This window comes from Typopeltis vanoorti, chromosome 11 (genome assembly GCF_054136105.1).
Source record: "Typopeltis vanoorti isolate ZY-2024b chromosome 11, IOZ_Tvanoo_1.0, whole genome shotgun sequence".
NCBI lineage: Eukaryota > Metazoa > Arthropoda > Arachnida > Uropygi > Thelyphonidae > Typopeltis > Typopeltis vanoorti.
The window spans coordinates 6,019,383-6,043,448 of NC_143559.1; the positions used below are offsets into that span (position 1 = coordinate 6,019,383).

Below are 24,066 nucleotides of genomic sequence, written 5' to 3' on the forward strand. Positions count from 1 at the left end.
TCGCACATTTTTCACTCACATGAATTTTATTTTATTTTTTTTTAGGTCACTTAGCTGTCTTAATAAAAGAATCGGAGAGAAATGGGGTTAATTAAACGAATATTTCTTCCCCCTTCTTTTTACCTTATTGCAATTCTTTTAACACTCCGTCGCGGAATTTAATTAAATCCACTTGCGTAAAATGCTGTTAAAATGCTTTGTAACTTTAGTTTGTGATGTAATTAATTGCTATCTTCGGAAACGTGACGAAATGATGGCATAAACAAACACGTGGAGTGGGCAATTTAGATAGTTCAAGTACTGCGCTGTATTTTGGCGCGCAAGTTGGCGCGCAAAGGGAGGAGAATAAACTCGTGGCTAGGAGGCCTGTGGTTACGAGACAGCCATAGTTCAAAGGAGAACTGATGATCAGAATATTCAAAGACCTATGGATTTATCTGAAAATATTAATTTCTTTCAAATGGCATAAGATCATCAGAAGGTAAGCTAGAAGATATAATTTTTGTGGAACGGAATAACAGCGGCTGAAGTTTGGAGAAAGCAAGTTCCAGCGTGAGATTTATCTGTTGTGGGTCTATTATAACCCTGCCTTTGTTCTTATCAATGAATGAAACGAGGAGACGGAACATTTTATCTCCAGCAGAAACGAGTTTCCTCTAAGCAGTGTTCCTTGTGGTGGTGTGTTTAACATAATAGTGAAGACAAGAAGAAAACGGTTCGATTCAATTCTAAACTGAATATGCAATGAAGGAACTGCAGGGCAGACCGTTTATTCGAATGTATTTTGTCTTCATGGTTAACTTTTTGGAGGGAAGTAAAACTTTGAGATTTATTTGTCAACGCACATCCGACTTCAGTTACTGAAGTCGGATGTGCTTTTTATTTTGTAAGGAGTGCGAACTATTTTATTACAGCGAGAAGATCCTGATTGGAACCGATCGTATTAAAATATAATAATCTTAGAGAAGATTGATAAGGGAACCTGTTTCGTTTTCTGTTGGATTTAATTTTAAATTCCGAAAGGAAATTTCAAGCGGGTGAGTGTGTGAGAGAAAGGCATCTCTTACAATTTTCTTAATGTAAATAATTGATTGTATAGTTATTTAATTAAACTGGTTTTTTTTTTTTTTGTATTACATTTTCGCTTGTCTTATTTTAGAGATAAGTGAATGTGAAACATTATTGGTTTTAATGTTTTGATTAAAACTGATATTGCTTTTAAAGGTAGATGAGCATATTGGAAAGAAACGAGAGAGAGAGAGAGAGAGAGAGAGAGAGAGATTTAAACGCTACTCTTGCTACGAACCTAACCTAACCTGGAGATAGCTGATGTGGTTTTTAATAGGTGCGGGAAATTAGACGCACGTGAAGCAGTGGACAAAATAATTTACTCCTTTTCTTTTTAACTATATGCTCTCTCACGTTTCATTAAAGTGTTTGGCTTCCTTAAGTTGTATTCATTCAAAATTCTCTCTCTCTCTCTCTCTCTCTTTGTTGAAATCTCAATGTACAATAATATCCCGCATTCACACCACATTTTAGTGGAAAAATGTAGTACTTTCTCAAAAAAAATCCAAAAAAACAAAAAACACTTCCCCATACGTAAGCGAAGGTTTCTGTGGGTAAGCAGTTCTGGAGATAATTTTCGGTATTGAGACCACATGTTTATTAAACAATAAAAAATAAAAGACAAACATGTCATATGTTGATAAGAACTGCTTCACAAGAAAATTTAAAGAAGCTGCGAAAATGCTTAGAATCCCTACGCAATGGAATAAAAAATCAAGGCTTGATTTTACATCAAGTCTGGTCTGCCTTCATCAAAATTTAACTGCCTCGGACCTCGACAGAACGTGACAACAACTGGAATTGTTCCAACAAGCATACAGTAACGAACGTATCATTTTGTATTCGGGTTCTCAATTAATGAACAGTTAAAAAAGACATCTAATTGACTATTTAATTTGGTTGTTGTGTTCAACTTTTATACACCATTACCCCTGATGATGGAAGTCCTACGACGAACGAAACTTCTCGTTTTTTTACTCTTTTATTTTTTATGGATTAATAAGCATGTGGTCTCAATATCGAAAACAATCTCCAAAACTTTCCCATTTCTACCCGACACTATTCTCGACAAGAAACTTCGCGTTCTTTCGTCCTCCTTTTTCAAGTGTTGCAGTGTTAATATTCTTATAATTATCTCAACAATTTAACATTTTTCCCCTTTTATTTGTAACTTGCTGGTTTTCTTTATACATTACAATCTTTCAAAAAGATTGAACATCAGATATTTCTTAACAGCATAAAAAGCTAAGTTTACATACCGTGTGAATTAACAATTTCTTGGATAATATACATATTAGATATCACCTTTTCGATTTTTTTTTTTAAATTTCCAATCACTTTGCTTTTTTCATAGAATGCATTTTGATGAGGTACCGGGAATTTTCTTAAAGGCATAATAACTTATTTAAATATACTTCAGAATGATATGAATATACTGTTATAGGCATATTCATATCACTATGAAGTAAATGTTTTCGAAATTAAATATAATTTCCCTGAGGTAACTGAAACATTCCAAGAGACGGTAAACTGCATGCTGTTACGTTTGGATTTTTTTTTACACTGAATACCGCTGGCCAACAAAGTAAACGTTTTGTAGCTCAAATTATTTTAGGTGGCTGATACATTTACAGGTGCTGAATCCAAATCGTAAATCCTCCTCGCTCCGTTCCCCTCAAAAAAAAAAAAAACTTTTTTTTTCAATTCATTTTTTAATTTTTTTTAAATGTCTGTGACAGTGAGAGTTATCGAATCCCTGTTTGTTTATTTTATTCTTATGTCACATTTAAAGGTTAGGAAATGTAAAATGCAACTGCTTTTCTCGCGTGTATTTCATTCATTCGCAACTCGTCACTCAGTGACGCAATAATCACCCACGAGTAGGAAAAGTTGCATTTCACGATTTTGAGTGTGGAATAAAATTAAAGGCGAGCTGATCGTTAGAAAGTTAAATTGTCATTGGATTCCAGGAAAAAGCCGAAATACGACTTTTGGCTGGATAATTTCGAGAGGCTAAAAAGATCACGTAACAAGTTCCTTTGGTTTAAGGAACGTGTTCCGTGTTACGCGTAACTCGTAGACCTTATTCTGAACTATGCTGGCTTTCGAAATCATATCCGACGGAATAGGGTGATTAATGCTTACTTCCGGTAGTATTCTGTGTCTCTAGGAGACTACGGGAATGATGATTAACTACCCTATTTTCCTCTGGCTGTTTTGCGAGATTTTTAAAAAAAGAAACTGACTTTCAGAAGACAAAACCTCCGTTTTTGAGGGACAACTGCGTTTGAAAAATCCCGATGAAGGTTCTTGAAACAACCACACTGCATTATCCAACCTTCAGTGCATCTTATGGCGCTAACGTTCGATAGGTTTACAACTTTTTTAGAAAAATCTCGTCTAATACAAAAGGAATTAATCGATCCTCTTCGAAATGTGAATTTATCAAAATAGCAATTGAACTGTTTGGATGTTCTCTTCAGCAATGTGCACCTTATTAGCTTCAGAAATGAAAACTTTCTTTTTATGAGAACACAAAAGTAGGTCTCGTGAAAAACGTTATTAAAAATTGGACAATGATGGGCTTGCATTTCAGTATCTTCCCCAGAGATTTCTAAAATTTGTGCATGACAGTTGAGGAAATAGTAAAAGAAAAGTAAGGAAATATTAAAACAGGAAGCCTCCAGAACTCAGTCCGTAACGATGGGAACTTTCAAATGGAAAGACTTACATTTGAATCCCGTTCTAGGAAGCGAAAAAATCTTTATAAAAAAAGCTTTTCAGCCAATGGTTAGATTGTTGGTGTCATACAGATATGGAAAGCTTCTCGGTCTCGAAACTTGATCTTCATCCCTCAAGACAAAACGGACCTGAGAAATAACTGAGACGCGCATTACACACTATGCTGATGATGAAAGAGCATCACTTAAGTTTAGTTTATACGAAGCCAATTAAATGAGCATGACGTTACCTTATCCTTAAAGTGAAGTCAAAGCGAGACTCAAAGATGAAGAACTTCTTTCTGCAACGAATGGCAATCGGAATGAACGATTTCGCCAGAATATCATATTGCGAAAGAGCAGTGACATCAGAAAACGGAATGCTGGTGTGATGGCAGACTGCTGTTGGATTCTTGAAAACAAACCATGCGAAACTGCCTTCAAGCGGTAGAACTTACAAGTACCTCGTATAAGTACCTGTCGTAAGCACGTTCTCTAAACGAAGTACTTATAAGCAAATGTGTACATTTTCGATTACTATTTTCTTCTTCATTATAAATATAGTAAGATAAGCAAACACTTGCGTTTCTGTTTACATTAATATGTATAAAACAACTAAGTGATGCTTTTTTTTTATCAACAAACCTAAATTCTATCAAATTTTATGCGCAATTGCATGATTCGAATCGTATTGTGAGCATGAATTCTTGGCAATGCGAGGAGAGGAACTTCACCCCATCAGAGACTACCATCCTATTTATTGAAGGCCTGATACGACGTCAAACCGTTATCATATTAGGGCTCGGAACAGAATTTCCAAATCACCTTACCTTTAGCCACACCCACATGCTACTATTATAGGCTTACAGTGTACGATAGGGTTAACCATTATGTTATACACGGGATTCGTATTTTTTAAAAAATAGCATTATTTAGCGAAATTTGTGGTTTGGCATACTTCATAACAAAGTCTCTCAACTGCTGAAAAAGCGCGTTCCGCTTTTAAAAGGGAATCTACCTGTTCTGGTTACAAAACCCTTGTTGACCAGTGTAATCAGAACTTTTGCATAGGCAATGGCTTATTTGGATTATCTGTAAACACATACTTAAGATGATATCTTTGTTATGTACTTAAATTATTTCCTATGTTTGTCTCATGCAGTCGTTTTTTCCATATATGTTACTAGCGCTATTCGCAAGCGAGTTCATATTGCGGAGTCTTGTATATAAGAGTCCACATGCTATCGTAATTAGCAGAATGATAATTAGAACTGAAGTCGATGCGGCTGCGACAGCAACCGTGGGCAGGCAGAGGGAACTGTCGAACGTCACGTTATCTGGAAAAGAAGTGCAATAATGTTAAGTAAACATGCAGAACTTAAACAATAAACAAAATTTTAGATGCAGAGCTGAAAGTTTTAATTCGTTGGTTCTTCATATTCACGATATCGTAAATCTAAATGTTAGATGGTTATTTTATCTCGTGAACAAAAACATGATCCAGATGGAATTCACGGCATTCATTATTTTGAAAAGCTGTCGATACAAATCACTACCATAAGACTGATTTTGAATTTCCCTGGAATGTATTGGATGTGAGTAAAACACTTTTCAAGATGTACACCATTCCTGCTATAATTGTGTGAAATTTAGGTGAAATAATTTAGGTGAAAGTAGTAAAATCATCTCAAAAGGGATAATCGCATTTTATTAATTCTTATAACCGCGAGTCCTGCGTCTGCGTGTGATGACGGCACAGCGATAGTTTAGAGCCAAATCAGTAACTGGTTACCAGGAAATTTTCTTGTCATTCCGGTTGAAATCATGGCCATGGAGAAGAAGAAACCAATTAGACATGATTGTTGGTTCATCTAATGTGTGAAAGATGAAGATCTTATTTGTGTTTCCAGAGCGGATATTTCTGAATACGCGTAAAGTAATTGGCTGAGATCTGGATAAAGAATGATTCTGCTTGTTACTGAACTCTTACAATTGAATGGACATCACCGGAAATTTTCAGGCTTTTTTTGGGGGGGGGGGGGATTTTTAGAACACATGTAAATGAAATTTCTATTCCTTTTCTGCACACAACAATATGAAATACATAATAAAGCAACATAAAGGAGTATTTCTCAAGATTTCACTACTTCGAAAAGAACAATTATTATTATTATTATTATTATTATTATTATTATTATTATTATTAAAGAGAGACCTCTAGGCAGTCAGGGACTCATCAAGGGAGGCCACATACTACACACACACACACACGCGCGCCAGCTATCATACTTACTCTGGAATTCATTCAAGCTGCTTGCACTCACAACATCCAATGGCAATACATTCTAATCACGCACCACCCTCTAAGAGAAAAATCTAGCCCTCACCTCCTTAGCAGCCTTCATTCTCAGCTTCCAAATGTACATAACAAGGATGCCTTCTTGTCTTTTACCCGCTCATCATAAATTGAAAAATTCCATCAATTGAAATCCTGTATGAACCTTTCAGAAGTTTGTAAGTCTCAATCATATCACCCCCCTCTGTCTCCTGTTTGCTAGTGAGTGAATCTACAAATTCTCAATCTGCCTCCATAATCAGTATTCCATAATCCTGGTATAATTTTCACACTCTCCTTTGCACTTTCTCTAAAATATCAGAATCACAACGGAGACCATACCTGCGCACAATACTCCAAGTGAGTTCTTATCAAGTCCTTGTAAAGAGGCAAAAATGACATCCTTATCTTTATATGTGAACGTTCGTTTCAGAATTGCAACAATCTTTTGAGTTGTTTTTGCAATCTTTGCCACCTGGGCCCTGAACTTCAACTTCCTATCTACTAACACTCCAAGATTCCTAGCCTCATCAGTTTCTTCACGCATCATCCCACCAATATAATGCGACATTGGAAGGTGATCACGCCGAAGTAAATGACTTTACATTTACTGCCATTGAACTGACACCATTTTCCCATGCCCAAAATTTCAGCCTATTGAAATCATTCTTCAAGTACTATATATCAGCAGCATTCTTGATTACCCTACCTATCTTTGCATCATCATCAGCAAATAACTGTATGTCGCTTGCCAAATCCTTCCCAATATCATTAATGTACAGATTGAATAACAGTGGACCAAGCACTGATCCTTGTGATACACCACTTGTTACCTTAAATCTTGAAGACTCCCCCGTATACCACTTTTTGATATCTGTCAGTCAGATATCAAAAAGTGGTATACGGGGCAGCAGTCTGTTATGTTGTATTCTGTTAAAAGCATTAGCAAAATCCAAAAGTATCATGGTGTATCCTTTCCCCTTGTCTAGTTCAATGTTAACTTATAGAGTGTGAGCAAGTTGTGTATCCTTCCCTTATTAAACCCATGCTGCTCATTGCAAAGTAGAGATTCACTGTCAACCAATTTCTGAATGCAAACCCTAACAAAGTTTTCCAAAATATTCACCACCACTCCTGAGATACTAATTGGTAGATAGTTCGATACATCGGTCACTTATGCAATGGAATTACCATGCATTCCTTCCATTCCTGTGGAATCTTCCCTCTTCTGAGACTCATATTAAACATCCTGGTAAAAGGAATGGCCAGTTAAGCTGAACACTCTTTTAGAAGACGTGCTAATATCCCATCAGTCCTTATTGCTGAATTCTTATTCAATTTGTGCAAGAGCTCCAATACCTCGTCCTCACACACCTGCGTTTCTTCATTCAGTGAAGAGGTAGCAGTGAACTCAATGTTTCATGCACCAGGTTGAAAGCTTTTTAACAAAATGGGCACTCATTAGCTGAACAACTACTTCTGCGTGTGTAACCCTTATGCAATCTGCATTTAGAAGAATTATTCTTTTATATTCATTCTTTCTTTTACTTGCAGCGTATTGATAGAATTCTCAAATCTGTCTTTAACACGCAGAGCCAGTTTCGCTTCATACTCAAAATTTGCTTTCTGTACAACAGTTGTGACTATTCTAGCCTGCTGCTTATAACGTTCGTAACTGACGTCATCCTTATGCACACAGTATTCCTTCCACATCTTCCTTTTCTTAAGAATCTCTTGTTTAATCTGATTACACATCCATTTCATTCCTACCCTATTTATTCTCCGAACTCTCGGGACACATTCTGATATCGCATCATTTAAGTATTATTTAAATCAAGCATTGTTTAAATGCTTCCCATGCACTGTAGACATTCTTCCCATGCACTGTCGATATTCTTCCCATCCATCAACCGATCCCATTCCACTGAACTCAGTATACTCCTCAGTTGGTCATAATTTCCTGCTTTGTAGTTCAGCATGTAACATTTTTTAAATGAGTGACTTCCCAAGTGAGTACCACATGTGATCACTGTACCAACCGGAGGCAGAATATTATTATTATTATTATTATATCACACCTCCGGGGTATTCAAAGACTCATCGAGGGAGAGCGTCAACTCTACAATCTCAATACTCCACCAACCTTCATCATCTAACACCAGCACCATCTACCGCCGACTGCCACCACTAGTCCTTTCACTGACAATCACAAACATCCATGCCCACTGCGGGATTAGAACCCGCGGCCTTTTGGCTGGAAAGCGGATGCGCTAACCACTCGGCCAACCAGGCCGGCAAAATACTCCTCCCAGAAGATAAAAAATTGGACACTTTTTTCTCCTTCGGAATGCGATACAGTACTTTAGATTTGAGCACAGTGTCTGTATTTTTCTCTCCGTGTTATTATTATTTGACACCTCCAGGGAGTCCAAAGACTCATCGAGGGAGGGCACCTGCTCTACAACTCTGTCTCAAACCACTCAATCCACCAACTGACCGCAACTACACCAACGCCATCTACCGCCAACCACCGCCACTGGTATTTCCACAGACAACACAAAATCCATGCCCATAGCGGGATTCGAACCCGCGGCCTTTTGGCTGGAGAGCGGATACGCTAACCACCCATCCAACCAGGCTGGCCAAGTGGTTAGCGTATAGCGTACGACGAATAGTTACGTCTTTAACTGAAACGCCCTCTGACACTATAATCAAATCTAATACTCTTTGATCTTGAGTTTCTTTTGTCACATGCTGCTTGAGGAAGTTTTCTTGCAACAATAAATGCTCAATAAATGCATTTTCATTCTTCTCATGAGATTTACTGCTACCCAATCAATATTTAGATAAAGTCTCCCATTATGATTACTCTTTTCGCGCTCACCTTTTCTATTTGGTTATGCATTTCTTCATCACCAGCAACCGATCCACTGGGTCTATAACAGCACTCCACTATGTGATTGATCTTGTTAGATTCCACCTCACACCAGATGGCTTCAAACTCACTGCCACATGAAATATTGTTAGTAGTGGTAGTAATATAATCATAGGTCTCGGCTCTAACTGCATTCAAGTCACCCGATATCATTAGCCGCTCGCGCTCTCCTCTCCTATCTCCTCTATCCTTCCTAAAAATACTGTACCCTTGACACTCGATACCAGTTATTATAAAATGAGGAAATCATTGCTGCGAATAAGCTGATTCCGGGTGCTCTCACAATTGCCTTACGCTGTAATTTCTGAAGTGTACTACAAAATTTTCATAAAATCTCTCAGAGTTTCATTTTAATTCCTTTCTTCCCATCGTTGAATGCCAACAAAAATATACAGGGAGTTTCATTATTATTATTTAAGCGACCCACTAACTGAGGCTTTACAGAAATAAAAAAAAAAAGCAAAAAACGTAGTTGTCAGATTTCACTGGACCGAAGGTGAAGCCAGTGCAGAGCGGACTTAGTATAGAGAGAGTTTTGCCACAGCAAAATACATATGAATAGACTCACGTTTTAAAACCTGCCAAACATGTGTCATTAACGAGAAAATGAAAAAATAAATGTCACTAAGGATAAACGACATCAGGATGCTCATCCGTAGTTACTGCGAAATCCAACATCTCGACAATAGGAAGGAACTCTCAGTGAGGTGGCAAAACAACTGCGAATTAGTCATTTTTTCACAACACATTTCATTCCTATAAAGCTTTTGCAAGGTAGTTCCGAAACATCATGGACGAGCAGAAGTAAAAACCATTTGGACATTTTTGACTGCTGATATCGTGACGGTGATGCCACCACGGGTTGTGTTGCAGTTTGGCAGTACCAGTGCGGTCCTCTTCCAGTAAGAAGTGTCACACTGGGGAAACAATCAGCAATGTGGTACTCCTTACAAAAACTTTGCACACTTCTGAGCGGGTCCGAGAAACAGTTCAAAGTGGCTAATGAACATCGTCAGCAGATGTCATTTGAAATCCAAGCAGGATGTCATAATTCAGAAGCATTCTGTGGACGGTGGATGAATGCGACACAAAGCTTTTCTCCCCTTTTCAACACGGCATTCTTTCATTCCAAATATCTTCTTTGTCGTCAAATTTATTCTTCTCCCCTCGACTTTTTGTTCATCCGCCTACTTGAGGCGGTAGGTTTGGTAACCTCTGGTGTGTGGGATTACATAAAGAAAAGATCGAGCTATATTTTGGCACTATTTCCATGGAGAGAATTTGAATAGACTAATGCACAGTAGCGTCAGATTGATGCGCACTACTTTGGTAGTTTCAATAGTTAAAGCTCTGGTATTAAGATATTCGTTAATGGGATTCTTTTCCTCTATTCTATAGCTCCAGTCGTTTCGTTAGAGCTGCATTCATTCAGGGATTGAATAGTACGAATGTAGGTGAAGTTTTCTTTGGACACACGCTGATCAACATACAGTATAAAGGTAACACTCCAGGTGGGTTATGTGTAAACTACATAAGACAGTACATATGGTAAGTAATCAGCTGCAGCTCCTCGTCTGTTCATTCGTTTCTCACGGGAACGTGCTACACCTCAGTCATGTTTGCGCACGCAGAGTATTACTTAACAGAATTTGAAATCCGTTTTGATAAATGACTCTCAGAAATATAGAGAGCTTAATTTCAGAGAAAAATTAAAATCTGATTAAAGAAAAATAAGTTAAAATGGCCAAATTATTATTTATACGTTAAAAGTGTGCTGTTGTTGGAAATCTTTTTCAATTGAAAATGTCACAAATATCTTCGGATATGGGGGAAAAAATCAGCTAACGCCTTCTATTCTCTTATAGGGAGTAGACGAGGCCGTTTAGCCCTATCTAACCTTTAGAGACTGAGTGAGCAGTTCAGTCTCCACCGGTAGCCAATCAGAGATGGCTATCACTAATTTAAGCAGCCTGTAGTGAAGGGTAGGCTCAACAAGGGCCGCCATCTCGTAGGCCCTAACAAATATTTTTAATGTCTGAAATAGTGGGTTCTACAGTTCATTTTCTTGACATATTCACTTCCACGAATTATCCGAAAATATTTGTGACATCCATGATATAGTAGTGATTGACGCTAATAATTTTAAGTGTTGCCACTAAATTTTTTGTTATTGTTTTTTAGTGTTTTATATTAAATAATCTCGTCATAGATCCTATTAAAAAAAATGATTAAGCTTCTCCACATCATTTGGAGAATTAAAGTATTTAACTGATAATTTCACTTATTTATGAAAAGAGGCTTTTATTCCAAACTAATTACTCCATTTAATATTTTTATTTTAAAAAAGATCGGTACATGAGTCTTTTGACTCCTGGAGACACCGTTATAATAATAATAATAATAATAACATAACCTCCCCCCCCCACACACACGCACCTTCTCTATGAAATATCACAGGAGGCATATGCGCACATAAATGCATCCGCATGTAACTCAAACTCGCCACTCTATTATAAATATAAATTGTGATGCATACTTCTTGAACGTTCGGTATCTCTGGTAATATGAACAAGCATCGGAAGGCTAGCACTGGGAAGTTCAATTCAACTGAAACACTGATGTTATTCGCAATCAATGAATACACGTCGGTACTCATTGATCGTGCAAAGCTAATTTTTCACACTTCTCGAATCACAGGCGACCCGCTGCTGCGCTTGAAAACAGTGAAAATAATTTCTGCGGTGTACAAACGCATCTTGCTGGCACCTTACTTGGTGCAGCATAAATAAAAGAAGATTCGGATTGCTCTTGTTTCGAATAATAGTTAGCAGACCCTGATTATTATTGATAATGGATGTGCTTACCGGTAGTGCAGCTATTTCAAATAAATATGCTTGCTTTTAGGTCATGATCAATGTAACAGAACACGTGCGGTTTACTCATCGGATATCAACTAGAAGAACCGATATACACTGCAGATGATAAGAATTCACTCATATGAAATGTTCTCAATCAAGATAATATTCTTTCAAGGTGCGTCGACCTCTTTTAATAGAAAAAGTATCAATTGAAAACCTGAAGCGACAAAAATTCAAGTTACTGGCTTTTCAGATTTTATTCTTGAGAACCCTCGAGATAAGTGGGGCCGCTGTTATCTCTGATTAGTTTATTTGAAGGGAGAACCTAAAAAAACAAACCTTTTGAGGGTTTGGGGAGGATTTTTCCTCTCAGTGGTGGGAGAAAATGTATCTGCAGTATGCTAATTCATTCGAGGTATTTATCTCGAACTGTATGGCGCCTGTCTGCTTATAAAGGAGCTGCAGTAGCTTCATAAAACCTCACTAGGGGACAATAAAAGTAACTACCTAATTGGCTGTAAGGATGAAATGCAGCAATTAATTCATACATCGTGTCCATGTCATTGCACCCGAATGTTATATTTCAGCTTCAACGGCCACTTTGTATCATTGAATTGTATGCTTGCTAAAAGCGAGGAAGAAAGGAAACGACTTCAAATAGAGAAAGTAACTGTAAATTTAAACACGCTGAAGATTCAATGACGTGCCTTGAAATAATAAATGCAGGTGATCAATAGCACTCGATATTAATTGCCATCAAACAAGTGAGAACTTTTGTATGAATTAAATACTTCATACCCAGAACCTGCCTAATAACTGAACAGATGTAAATGAACGCTGCAAAGGTAAATCGCAGCAATAGCACAGCAGAATACTTTGACGTATTGTCTATGACCTATAATCTATATAACCTACCTACTGCAATCAACAGCGCATTACTGAACTATCACAGCTTCTTGTATAGATTACAGGCACTACCAAATATCTACACAGCAGCATTCATTAAAAATAAACCTGCAGATCATTATTTCCGGCCATAAAGCGGCACAATACGAAAACAGAATCCTTGAAATGATCTGATTCTGAAAAACAGCACAAAAAATAATAAGCGGCAACAGTTAACCAAGAAGTAATAATAAAAACTACGACGAGAAACGAATGGCATTAGCAGATTCAGTGGATATTTGGTGCTCAAACTAAAAACTCATAGTAGAGAAAATACAGTATGTCAGAAATCTCAAAAAATAAATTCAAAATATGTAGACAAGCAAGCCAAAATCCTTGGATAACACAAAAACAATTTCAGATCTACAAAGAAAGAATACTCCAGGAGTACGGTGGGGGAGGAGTGGGGGAGTGGTCGACTATACTGCATGTACCTCGTCTATTCCCGGTAGGATCATTGTTAGCAGGTCCAAGGACTTGCTTGCTTGTAGACAAAACCAGATAACAACAACAACATGAGGCCACGAACCTGTCCTGCCAAGTAGCAACAGCTTATTCTGTGGCTGAGGTGCAATAGTGTGAGGAATGTTGGCTTGGCACACGTTAGCTCCACTGATACTAGCGCTGACCATTGCCTGAATGCCACAGCCTGTCTTAACATTGTCGCTGATCATGTTCACCCATTCATAGCTGCAGTTTTCCCTCTGCAAATGAGTACTTCTGACAAGACAATGCACCATGCGGCAAAGCATATAGTGGTTCATGATCCTTGAACCACTTTGAAGTGGTTCAAGGAACATGACAGCGAGATTCCTTACTTCAATAGCCAGCTCGTCCTCACCTCAACACAATAGAGCCAATCTGGGATGAGGCGGAACTAGCAGATCATAGCAGCAACGTGCCGCCATCCAGTCTCCGACAGTTGGACTTGGCTGTTGTGGCAACATGGACAAAAATCCGTTTTAGACACTTAGTTGAATTAATGCCACAGAGAATACAGGCCATTCTTAAGGGATGAGGGAGTCCCAGTCGTTATTAAATGCTCTTCCTAATAAGGCATAAATTTAAAAATGCTGTGAATATCATCGGATGGTTGCTTGTCATTAAACTGAAATGCGAATGTAAAAAATTATAAACTTTTTGGGAAATACCAAGCACTTCTAGATCTAATTTATTGGCTCTAAGTGAATTTTATAATAATCACAATGAAATGGAAATTACTATATCAGTTATTGGGGCAATATGTCTTTCGAATTTAGTGAGACGTAAAGAGAAACAAACGGCTCACTTGGGCCAAATATAAACTGTAGTGAGGGAAATATCAATTAGCCGAACTCTCATACCAAATTGATAGCAGTGTTAGCTTGAAGAATCATACCTAAAACTTGAAGCTATTTGACATTAAAACCAGGTACAATCGTTAAATAATCATGAACCAAATCTGAAAATTTTTTCAACGTTTGAAATCCCGCAATTTCGTCTTTGCAAGAAATCAATGAAATTCCATATTACTATTATGTGACACTCCAAGGATTCATCGTGGGAACGTGCTCTATTCAACTCAACTCCATTACTTACTACTTAAACCTCCATATAGACAGAGTGTTTCAGAATGCCCATTACAAGCATCAAGGATATGTAGGGGGAGAGGGTCAGGTTAGTCATCAGATTTCGATTAGCAACCCATCTCCCCAAATGCGCCGTTGCAGTGATAGGTCGAAAAAAAACGTTTTTTGTGTGCACATCACAAAGAACGTAAACATCAGACACAGGATAAATAATTATGTAAATGTTTATGAAATGTTAATTTCATAAACATTTGCAAAAGATGCAACTACTAACTTTACAGAATGCATTACACCTGCGTTGCAAGTTCTCTTTTAAACATGCCTGGCATGGTTTGGATCTCGCCCGCTGCAGTCAGTATCTTTACCAACAAATCTTCTACCCACTCCACAGGGGTTTCATACATTCATGTGGCATTCACAAAGTCCAATGAAGTCCGGTGAACGTGCAGGCCAAGTCACTGGGCCACCTCTGCCAATCCATTGTCGGATGACAAGTGAAAAGTGCGGTGGCGCACCGTCCAGCTGAAACCAGGTGTTGCCTTAATGTGTAATGGCGCATCTTCCGACAATTGCAAGAACGTCCAGTACATGGGGCAGTTCAGGCAGGGTGGATGAAGATACGGTCCAATCAATTGATCATCACTTGTTCTGGAATCCATGGCGATGAGTAACTTGAGTGTTGGCCCTGTACCAAATGTATGTTTTGGCAGTTCCACATGCCTTCTCTAGTGAATACAGCTTCGTTGTGAAGAGCACCGGTTCTAGAAATCGAGGTTCTTCTACAGGATTGCGATGGAGTTGGATGATGTGGGAAACGCCGTGGAGTACAACTGATGGTTAGTCCTCCCATTACATTGCGCTTCACCATACATTAACATCATGTTGGTATAGTCAGCATTCGTGTAATTTGCCATTGTGCAGTAATGTGATGTGCGACACTGCATTATCATCACTAGGGAGGGAATTTTTATGATTTTAACACGAACCCATCCTCAGGAGTGATTCACTGTAAAGGCCTCCACCAAAACAAGTCAGTTTGTTTGCTAATCACCTGTTTGTTTTAGTTGAATTCATAATAAAATTACGTAAGCATCCTTTCCCTAATCACCCCCCCCCTCGATGTTAATGGCCTAATCCATACTAGTGGCTGAACTCATGTTAGTACAGACCCGGAAATTTTTCGACTTGTACCATTTCAACGGCGAGTTTGGGGACATGGGTTGCTAATCAAATACCTGATCTACCCTGACACTCCCTTACAAACCCTACAATTGTAATGGGTATTCTGAAACACACAACATGTCGACTTACTAAGCCATTCGCCAATTATAACTTGTGTTTGTAAAATTTGTCTGTTTTCTGGAAGATTTGTCTGTATGAGCGAGAGAAAAGTTTTCGGGAGAGAAAAAATTCTGCCACCTCCGTAAATGCCAATTTAAAGATTCCTCTTCTCACCAGAGGAATCGAACTTGGGTCCTTTCTTGTCGAAAGGTGCACTCACCCATCGTTCGTTCAATTGCGCTGCGGAGGCGTTTGATCAATTTTTTTATTTTCGTTAAATTAATTTCTTGCGTGACATTGTACTTTCTTTCATTCTTACCTGATTTATATTGACCTTGATTGTTGTTGTTGTCGGGAAGAACTTCTAAAGCTTGAAATAAACTGAGATTTTCAGAAACGATTCTTCCCTGTGGACTCGGAGAATTAAAAGTGGCCAAAGATCTCTTCGAAAGAGTTTTCCAATGGCACAGCTGAGCCTATTGAAATAAATAAATGAATAAACAAACAATATTTAAAATTATTTTTTTAAATTTTGGATGATATAAATTTTTTAAGATCTTTGAATTTTTTTAATGAAATGTTTAACATTTCATTAAAACATTTCATTTTAACAGGACCTGATCTAGTTTACAAGGAAAGATTCTTAATCAAGACTGTTTTCGGAAATTTTCTTAGTAGGCCTCTGGAACGGGATAGGAAGGCTGTATTTAAATCCATAAGCACAAGCCGGAACGCCCTCTCATATGCTTTTTATGGACAGAGTGAGCTAAATCCGCCTTCTTTCCTCTTCTTCTTCTTCTTCTTCTTCTTTTCAGCCATTTTCTGTCCACTGCTGGTCGAAGGCCTCCTCCAGTTATTTCCACCTTTCTCTGTTCTTGGCAATGGTTGACCAATTTTCCCCAACAAATTTTGACAATTCATCACCCCACCTTCTTTTAGGACGTCCTCGCCTCGTTTCCCTTCTTTAGGAATCCAGTTCGTTACTATGGTGGTCCATCGCTCATCTTCTCTTCTGGATAGATATCTGGCTTCTTATCCAGATGTTTGGCTTCTTATCTTTTAATGTGATGCCTAGCATCATCCTCTCCATATTTCATTGAGTTGTTGTTAATTTATTTGCGTGTGCTTTTGTTAGCGACCAGGTTTCACAACCATACAGAGGTGGCCCGTCAAGTTTTAAGTGGGGGTGCTGCCTATACAAAAAATTTAAAAAAAATTCTTTTTATCCTAATCAGTAACCAATTTATTAATAAATAAATTATTAATTATTAATTATTACTTATTAATTAATAATCTCCTTTTCTAATATATATTAATTATTAATTATAAATTTATTATTAATTAATAAATCTACACATTCATAAAATCTGTAGATTTTAATACAGATATTAATCTGTAGATTAATTAATAAATCTACAGTTTTATTTATTAATAAATTGGTTACTAATTAGGAAAAAATGAATTTTTTTAAAATTATTTTGTATGGGCAGCATCCCCACTTAAAACTTTACAGGCCGCCACTGCAACCATATGAAACGACTGGAAATATGCACTGGTTAAATATCTTCCTTTTTAAACAGAGTCGGACATTATTCTTTTCTGAATGCACTCCAGGCAAGTTGAACTTCCTATTTATTTCCTTTTCGAGTCCACAGTTTAGATCAATGGGATGACCTAAGTATGTATATGAAGAGACTCTTTCCAAGAAATTGTTTTCTATTATTATGTTTTTTGGTGTTACAAAATTATTAAACATGATTTTAGTTTTTTCTGTGTTTATTTTTAGACCGACTTTTCTGCTTTCATGATATAGGTCTTCTATCATTATATTAAAGTCTTCTGGAGTGTTTGCAAAAATTATGATATCATCTGCATATCTTAGGTGTGTTAAGTTTCTGTTATTAATTTTTATACCAAGGTTTGTCCAGTTTATATTATTAAATATTTCTTGAAGGACTGCTGTAAAGATTTTGAGTGATAGAGAGAGCCTCCTTGTCGGACACATTTTTCAGTTGATATTTTATTGCTACTCGTTGTGAAGTTCGATTGTTGCTGTTACAGTGAGGTATATTGCCTGGAGGAGGTCCATATATTCTCCAGGAACTCCTTCCTGATTCTGGAGTTCTTTAATTATTGCATTAGTTTTGATGGAATCGAATGCTTTTTCTTAATCAATAAAGGCTAAACAGAGAGGAAATTGGTTTTCTTCTGCTTTTCTATTATTATTTGTTTTACTGCATGAATATGATCAGCTGTGTTGAAGCCTTTACGGAATCCTGCTTGTTCTGCTGGTTGATTTGAGCCTAGAAGAGGTGTTAACCTGTTTGTTATTACTTTTGTGAGAATTTTGTACAGATTGGAGAGAATACTAATTGGTCTATCTGTAGTTCTTTACTTCTTTGTCCCGTTTTTAAATAACAGTACCAGAGTAGCATTTTTACAGTTTTCTGGTATCTTCCCCTCTTCTAGGCATAGATTTAGTAAGTTTGTGACATGGTGAATTATATTGTTTCGTCCCTATTTAATTAATTCTATGTGAATTAGGTCTTCATTTTCCATTTGTTTTAATGCTTGTTTTATTTCATCTGAAGTGAATGGGGGGAGGAATTTCATATGTGATGGAGAAGAGTTATTTATATTTGATTCACATATTGAAGGATCACTACAGAATTCTTTATAAAATTTTTCTAGCCTGTTTAGAATTTGTTCTTGGTTCCTTATTGTAGTTCCATTCTTGTCTTTTATTTCAGTTATTTGATGTTTGCCAATTGGTAAATGTTTTCTTAGTATTTTCGTATTTTTATTGTTTTCAATTGTTTCTTTAACTTTAGGAAATACTAACAGATCGAAGATGTTAGGGAGCATTCAAGGAGATTGCCCTCTTTTGTAAGATTATTTCAGGGTTTGAAAAAATCATTCTAGAATCTCGCCGCTGGTCTGAGTTCGTATACTTCTGTGCATTTTATCGATGCCAATTTTTAACTGGCATCGAATTTTATATCTATTCTTTGTGTTGTACTCGTTGTTTTTTAAGCTTTCTATAACATGATCTAGTTTTCTGATTAAGTCGTTTTATATTTGTGAAATAGCTGTAAATTCTGATTCAACATTTTCTTTACATCCTTCTATTTTGCTCAACTTGTATCCATAAATAATTTTAGATTATATATCATTATTGTACAAAGACTCAAATGAACAAGACTATGTCAAATCTTTGTGACAAAACATTAAGTAAATAACTAAAATTCATAAGAACGAAAAGCGAAACCTGAACCGAAACACAGCGAGTGAAAATCAAACTAGGACATAAAAATAATAATAACAGCGATGATACAGTGTTGGAAGTCATCATCCCGTTTAAAGTAGGTGAAACGTTTTGGTTTCTTTGCATTTTTTCCCGTTTTCTTTTCTTTTCTTTTTTTTTTAATCTGGATTTTTTAAAATGATCAGTCCAAATATGGAATATTACTCATCACAACAACGAGCTGTAATCTACGCCAGAAACAAATATTTAGTTGCTGGGATGCAAAGTCAGTGTGGTCTGAGCAGTTTGTGTCCTTCGATTACGATGTAAATTGCACAGACTATTCGGCCTTTGGTTGCCCGATTTGACGAATCATTTTCAACTTACAGATGTTCTGCTCAACTGGATAGCTTAGTCATATACACTATTGCAGATCGACTGGGATATTTATCCTTATAAGATAGATTTCAGTGATTCTACCTTAAGATGTGCCGAAGCACGTCCTACATACTCTTAAACGTTGATGTCTAAATCGAATCGTTTTCATAAAGTGTAGTGATACAGGAAATTCTATTTGATCTAAGTGGCTTCGTTAATAAGCAGAATCGCAGTGCTGAGGGAGCAGAAAAACTCAGAAAAATTCGTCAAAGATGACACGAACTCAGAAAAGTCACGGTTTAGTGTAGCGGCTGAAAATGTCTGGGCGTACTTTTGCGAAGATGGACAAAGAATATGGCGATCACTAAAGAGCAATGATTCGAAAATTTTAGATAAGAGTCGGAGTTGTCAGTTGTAGCACTACTCAAGAAACGATAATTCTGAGAGCGAATTTTTCAATCCACATAATTCCCAAATATGCACATTGTGGTTAATCTGCACACTTTTCTAATGTTACAGTCCACGAGCGAAATGTTTACCTAAATGAACGAGCAACCATGGAAGTATGAAAGTTAACATCCCAGCCGAAATAGTCAATCTGTCGTTTGAAACATTCAGCAGTATCGTTAAAATGCGACAGAAAAAGCTACAGTTTGCCTGCGCAGTGATTGGTCATCATTTTATTCTTCTTCTCACGATGGTCATACATTTCTCTGCTAAGAGCTGTGCGTTACTTGGGCTTTAGCGGAGCCAAATAATCGAAAAATGGCTTTTTGATGATCTCACTTTCATTGCTAAAACTGAACACAGGAAGCATTCGATCCAAAGTTCTCATTTCCCAGATTGGCCAAGCACCACACCCCCGTGAAATAAGAAAGAAATAATAAATAAATAAAGCAGATTCAGTGCTTTACGGAATCTGTTTATTTCCTCCATTTTTTCTCTCAAGGTTCACTTCCTTCAATGATTATTTTACCTGTTAGCTCACTCCTCCATTTTCAACGGGATTTGTTCGTCATTCCTATGGTCTTGAGTTGTTTAGTTAATTTTGTTTTGAGTTCACTGTTATAACATATTTAATTGTCATAACATTGAAATTGAAATTGAAAAATGTGAATATCTTCGTATTTCACGGGGAGAAGGGAGTAATTATGTTCAGGAGTCACAGGATTTAGGAACAGAACTTAATTGTTAGTCTCATATGAAAGAATGTATTTTCCCTTAACGTGGTTGGCGGGGTAACGATGATACTTTACAGGAATTATTATTATTACAGAACAAGGCGGTTCCCGTTGCATTCCATGTCCAGTAGCATTCCACTGCATTCCACTGTATATGTTTTGAGGCCGTCTCACTCACCTCTAATTGAAAAGCCTGATAAAGGTTCTTGGCATCATAGACGGGATTTGAACCCACTTCTTTCGAACCGTAGGACTCTGTCAAAACCAACTGAGCTATGGAAGCCAAATCTGGAAGAATAAAAACAAATAAAAGGAATACATTTAAGAATATTTGAAGACGTTGTTTAAAGAAAACGTCATTACAACTCAAGACCATAGTAATGACGAACTAATCCCGTTGAAAATGGAGGAGTGAGCTAACAGGTACACATACCGGACACTGATTTAGAAACCTTTATATGCCGTAAATGTCACTTACGCAGCGGGCATGCAAAATACTTGGTCGTGCGTCACCACGTGTTCTAGGCAACTATTTAAGATCGCTGCTGGTGTTTTGTAATCGTGAGTAGTATTGTAGGTGCTCGTCCTGCTGGAGACAAGATTTTCATAACGGCAGAACTGACTAGTTTCTCAAAAGGAGAGACATGGGTGTTTGATCAGTGGAAAAACAACAACCCACATTGCTTGTCTAAGAGTCATAACTGTGTTCCTAAGATAGTCTGTCAGAAATGAGATCGCAATAATCTGAGAAGGATTGTATGGACAAACAGAACTTCGCAACCATTGACCGAAGCATTTAATGAAGGCTGTTCCCGACACATATTCCTCCGAATTATGCGCAGAGAATTGAAGAGGATAAGTCGCCCGACGAGTCGCGGCACGCCTTGTTCACGATAGGCAGAGAGTTTGGCGGAAGTCCCATGAAGCAATGAACCCAGTTCCCTTGTAAAAACTCAAGGTTCTGGAGGTGATGTCATAGTGTGAGAGCATGTTCTGTTGGTACGGAACGGGTCACCTGATATTGCTGGAAGGTCAGGTATCTTCCAAGGAATATCTGAACATTGTTACCAGTCAAGTCAATCATGTAATGTTGATTTTTTATGGATGAGGTCTTGGTTGTTTCAGGGATGACAACGCTGCTGTCCATCGGGCAAAAATTGTTCAGCAGTGGTTCGGCAAGCCTAATAATGACTTCCACCATCTTTTCTGGCCACCACAAAGCCCGAACCCCCACTGTTAGAAAAATATATGTTAGAAAAAGAGATTCGGGAGCAAAGTCCTCTTAAAATCTAAGCAGTTAAAGGACTATCTGGTGAACACGTGATATGTTGTAGACGTAGATGCAATCCAACACCTTGTGGAATCTACGCCAAACCTCATACGTGTTAAATTCGGGCTAACGGAAGTCGAACGCAGTATTAAATAAGTTTTTGTGGAAAAACTTATTTAATACTGTGAAAGTTACTGTGAAAAAAGAGCAGAAAATACGAAAGGTACACAAATATAGTGCACAGATAACAAGAACTGAAAACGAAACAGTTAACACTTTTAAATAAAAGCAGGATTACACACATTAGAGAAACTTGTAAAGGTTTCGAGAGCGAAAAGAATAAAGGAAAAATCATATAGAAAGAATGTAAGATAACAGTGAAAAATGGAGCCTGGATATCTGGGAAGATGAGGGATGTTCCTGAAACAGTCACACAAATAGCAGTATTAAAAGTGAAAAAAAAATAGAAGAAAACAAATAGTACATGTACAAATAATCTTAGATTAGGTGTTTGGTTTTTTAAACAAATAATAATAAATTGAATTATTGTATGATATACTAAATCCTCAGTGCAAGCGCGGATCATGTGTGCTGATTATATGTTATGATCTGCGGTTGTACCGCCGATTTAGTGTCCTATGAGATAAATCGAAAGTCAGAAATAATTCAAATACATCACAATATTCACATTTGAAACCATCTTTATCACTTACTGGACAGCCTCCGTGACACATGTGGACATCACATTCCAAGTATAATGCCGGACTACTTGTAAATCGGAAAGCCTTGAAATATGCGTACAGAGCTACGTGGTGAGGTCCTCCAAAATTTCTTATTCCACGAAACGGAGTGATGAGTTTATCCTTCATTGCGCACCTGAATTCAGTAAGGGGAGTTCATTTTGATAAATGATTATTTGAAAAGGTTTATATAACTAAAGTAATACTTGAAAATTTTGGCGTTATTACCTAGGTTTTGTTAATAGTAAAATTCTTTCATTTATTTCAGAAAGCAGAAAGCAGCATTGGAGAAGAAGTAATCCCGTAGAAAAGATTACAAGGAATGTATTTAAAGAAAGGAGATCCGAATGGCGTTCAAATGCAGCTAGTTCATAAACCTATGATGACACATGAATTCCAAGATACTACAGCCGTTGCAATCATGGAGGTTAAATTTCTTTTAGCCATGTTGAATATATGTTTCCTTGGTAGACAAACGAGGGTAATTTTGATAGGTTCATGAAGTTTCATTGATGACAAAATATTGAACAAAAAAGAACCAAAACGAATATGGAAATGCAAATCTTAAAAGTTAAACAGCAACGTTTGCAAAATATTTTTACATTATTAAGAGAATTCCATTTATGTATTTACTTTAATAAACAAATCCGATTGTTGCGAGACAGTTTATGTCAATAACATAAAACATGACCATCCCCGTATTATATGAATGACCTATCATAATCAGTGGAATATACACCTCCGAATCAAAAAATTAGAATAATGAAAGAAAATGTGTTGAGTGATTTGCAATTCTAATTTATTGCACAGAAAATAATTATTACCAAATATGAATTAGCATAATCTAAATCGAAGTACTTTGTAGAGTATATAACCATGTAAACACATAAAAATGTAATATAAATTATAAGAAAATTGTTATTTGAAAACATTCAGAAAATTAGAATAATTTTTAACCTGATTCAAAATATTAGTTCTTAACCTTTTCAAAGCCACGGAACACTTTTGATTATAAGACTAATTTGGGGAACACCAAAAGCATTAGGATCATAAAACTAACAGTAAGCATATGCATGGACTTGCCTTTTATAAAAATGGAACTTATTTTAATGCGATACTTGAGCTTGTTCGGCTTTTTGCAGGTTTCAGCGATATCTCTAATATGTGATATACTACCATCGTCTCTTTGTCTATATTAGTAAGTCTTTCACGCTTTTTAGTTTTTATGGGTTAATATTAGAAACCGAGCTCACATAAATATGATGTTGAAAACTGTAACAACATTTTCAGTGCTCTTGTGGAGAGAGCTGGTATTCGGAAATCTCAAATTCCCCAAGAGTTATTTCGGAGAATTTCATTTTTAGAGTTCGATCCGTTGACAAGGTAACTAATTGTTCTTCTTGTAACGAAAATTCACAACTGGATGTATTAACTGTGCCCAATGAATTTCGTATTCAGTCATAACTGTGTGTATTAAAGGAAGGAAAGTAACTTGAAATCTTTTCTTCCAATATTGTTAATTGTTCTGTTATCACGGAAATAA

At 37.0% G+C, this 24,066-nt stretch overlaps 1 protein-coding gene across 1 annotated transcript in view; it reads left to right on the forward strand.

The window, feature by feature from the left end:
- The window catches only part of LOC150101281 (uncharacterized), a 48,246-nt gene extending 25,063 nt beyond the window's left edge, over positions 1 to 23,183 (forward strand). Inside the window, exon 4 of the mRNA XM_090400861.1 lies at positions 22,792 to 23,183. Coding sequence (XP_090256987.1) covers positions 22,792 to 22,830 — 39 coding nt within the window. The 3' untranslated portion in view covers positions 22,831 to 23,183. The remainder of the gene's footprint in view (positions 1 to 22,791) is intronic.
- Positions 23,184 to 24,066: the final 883 nt, after the last annotated feature.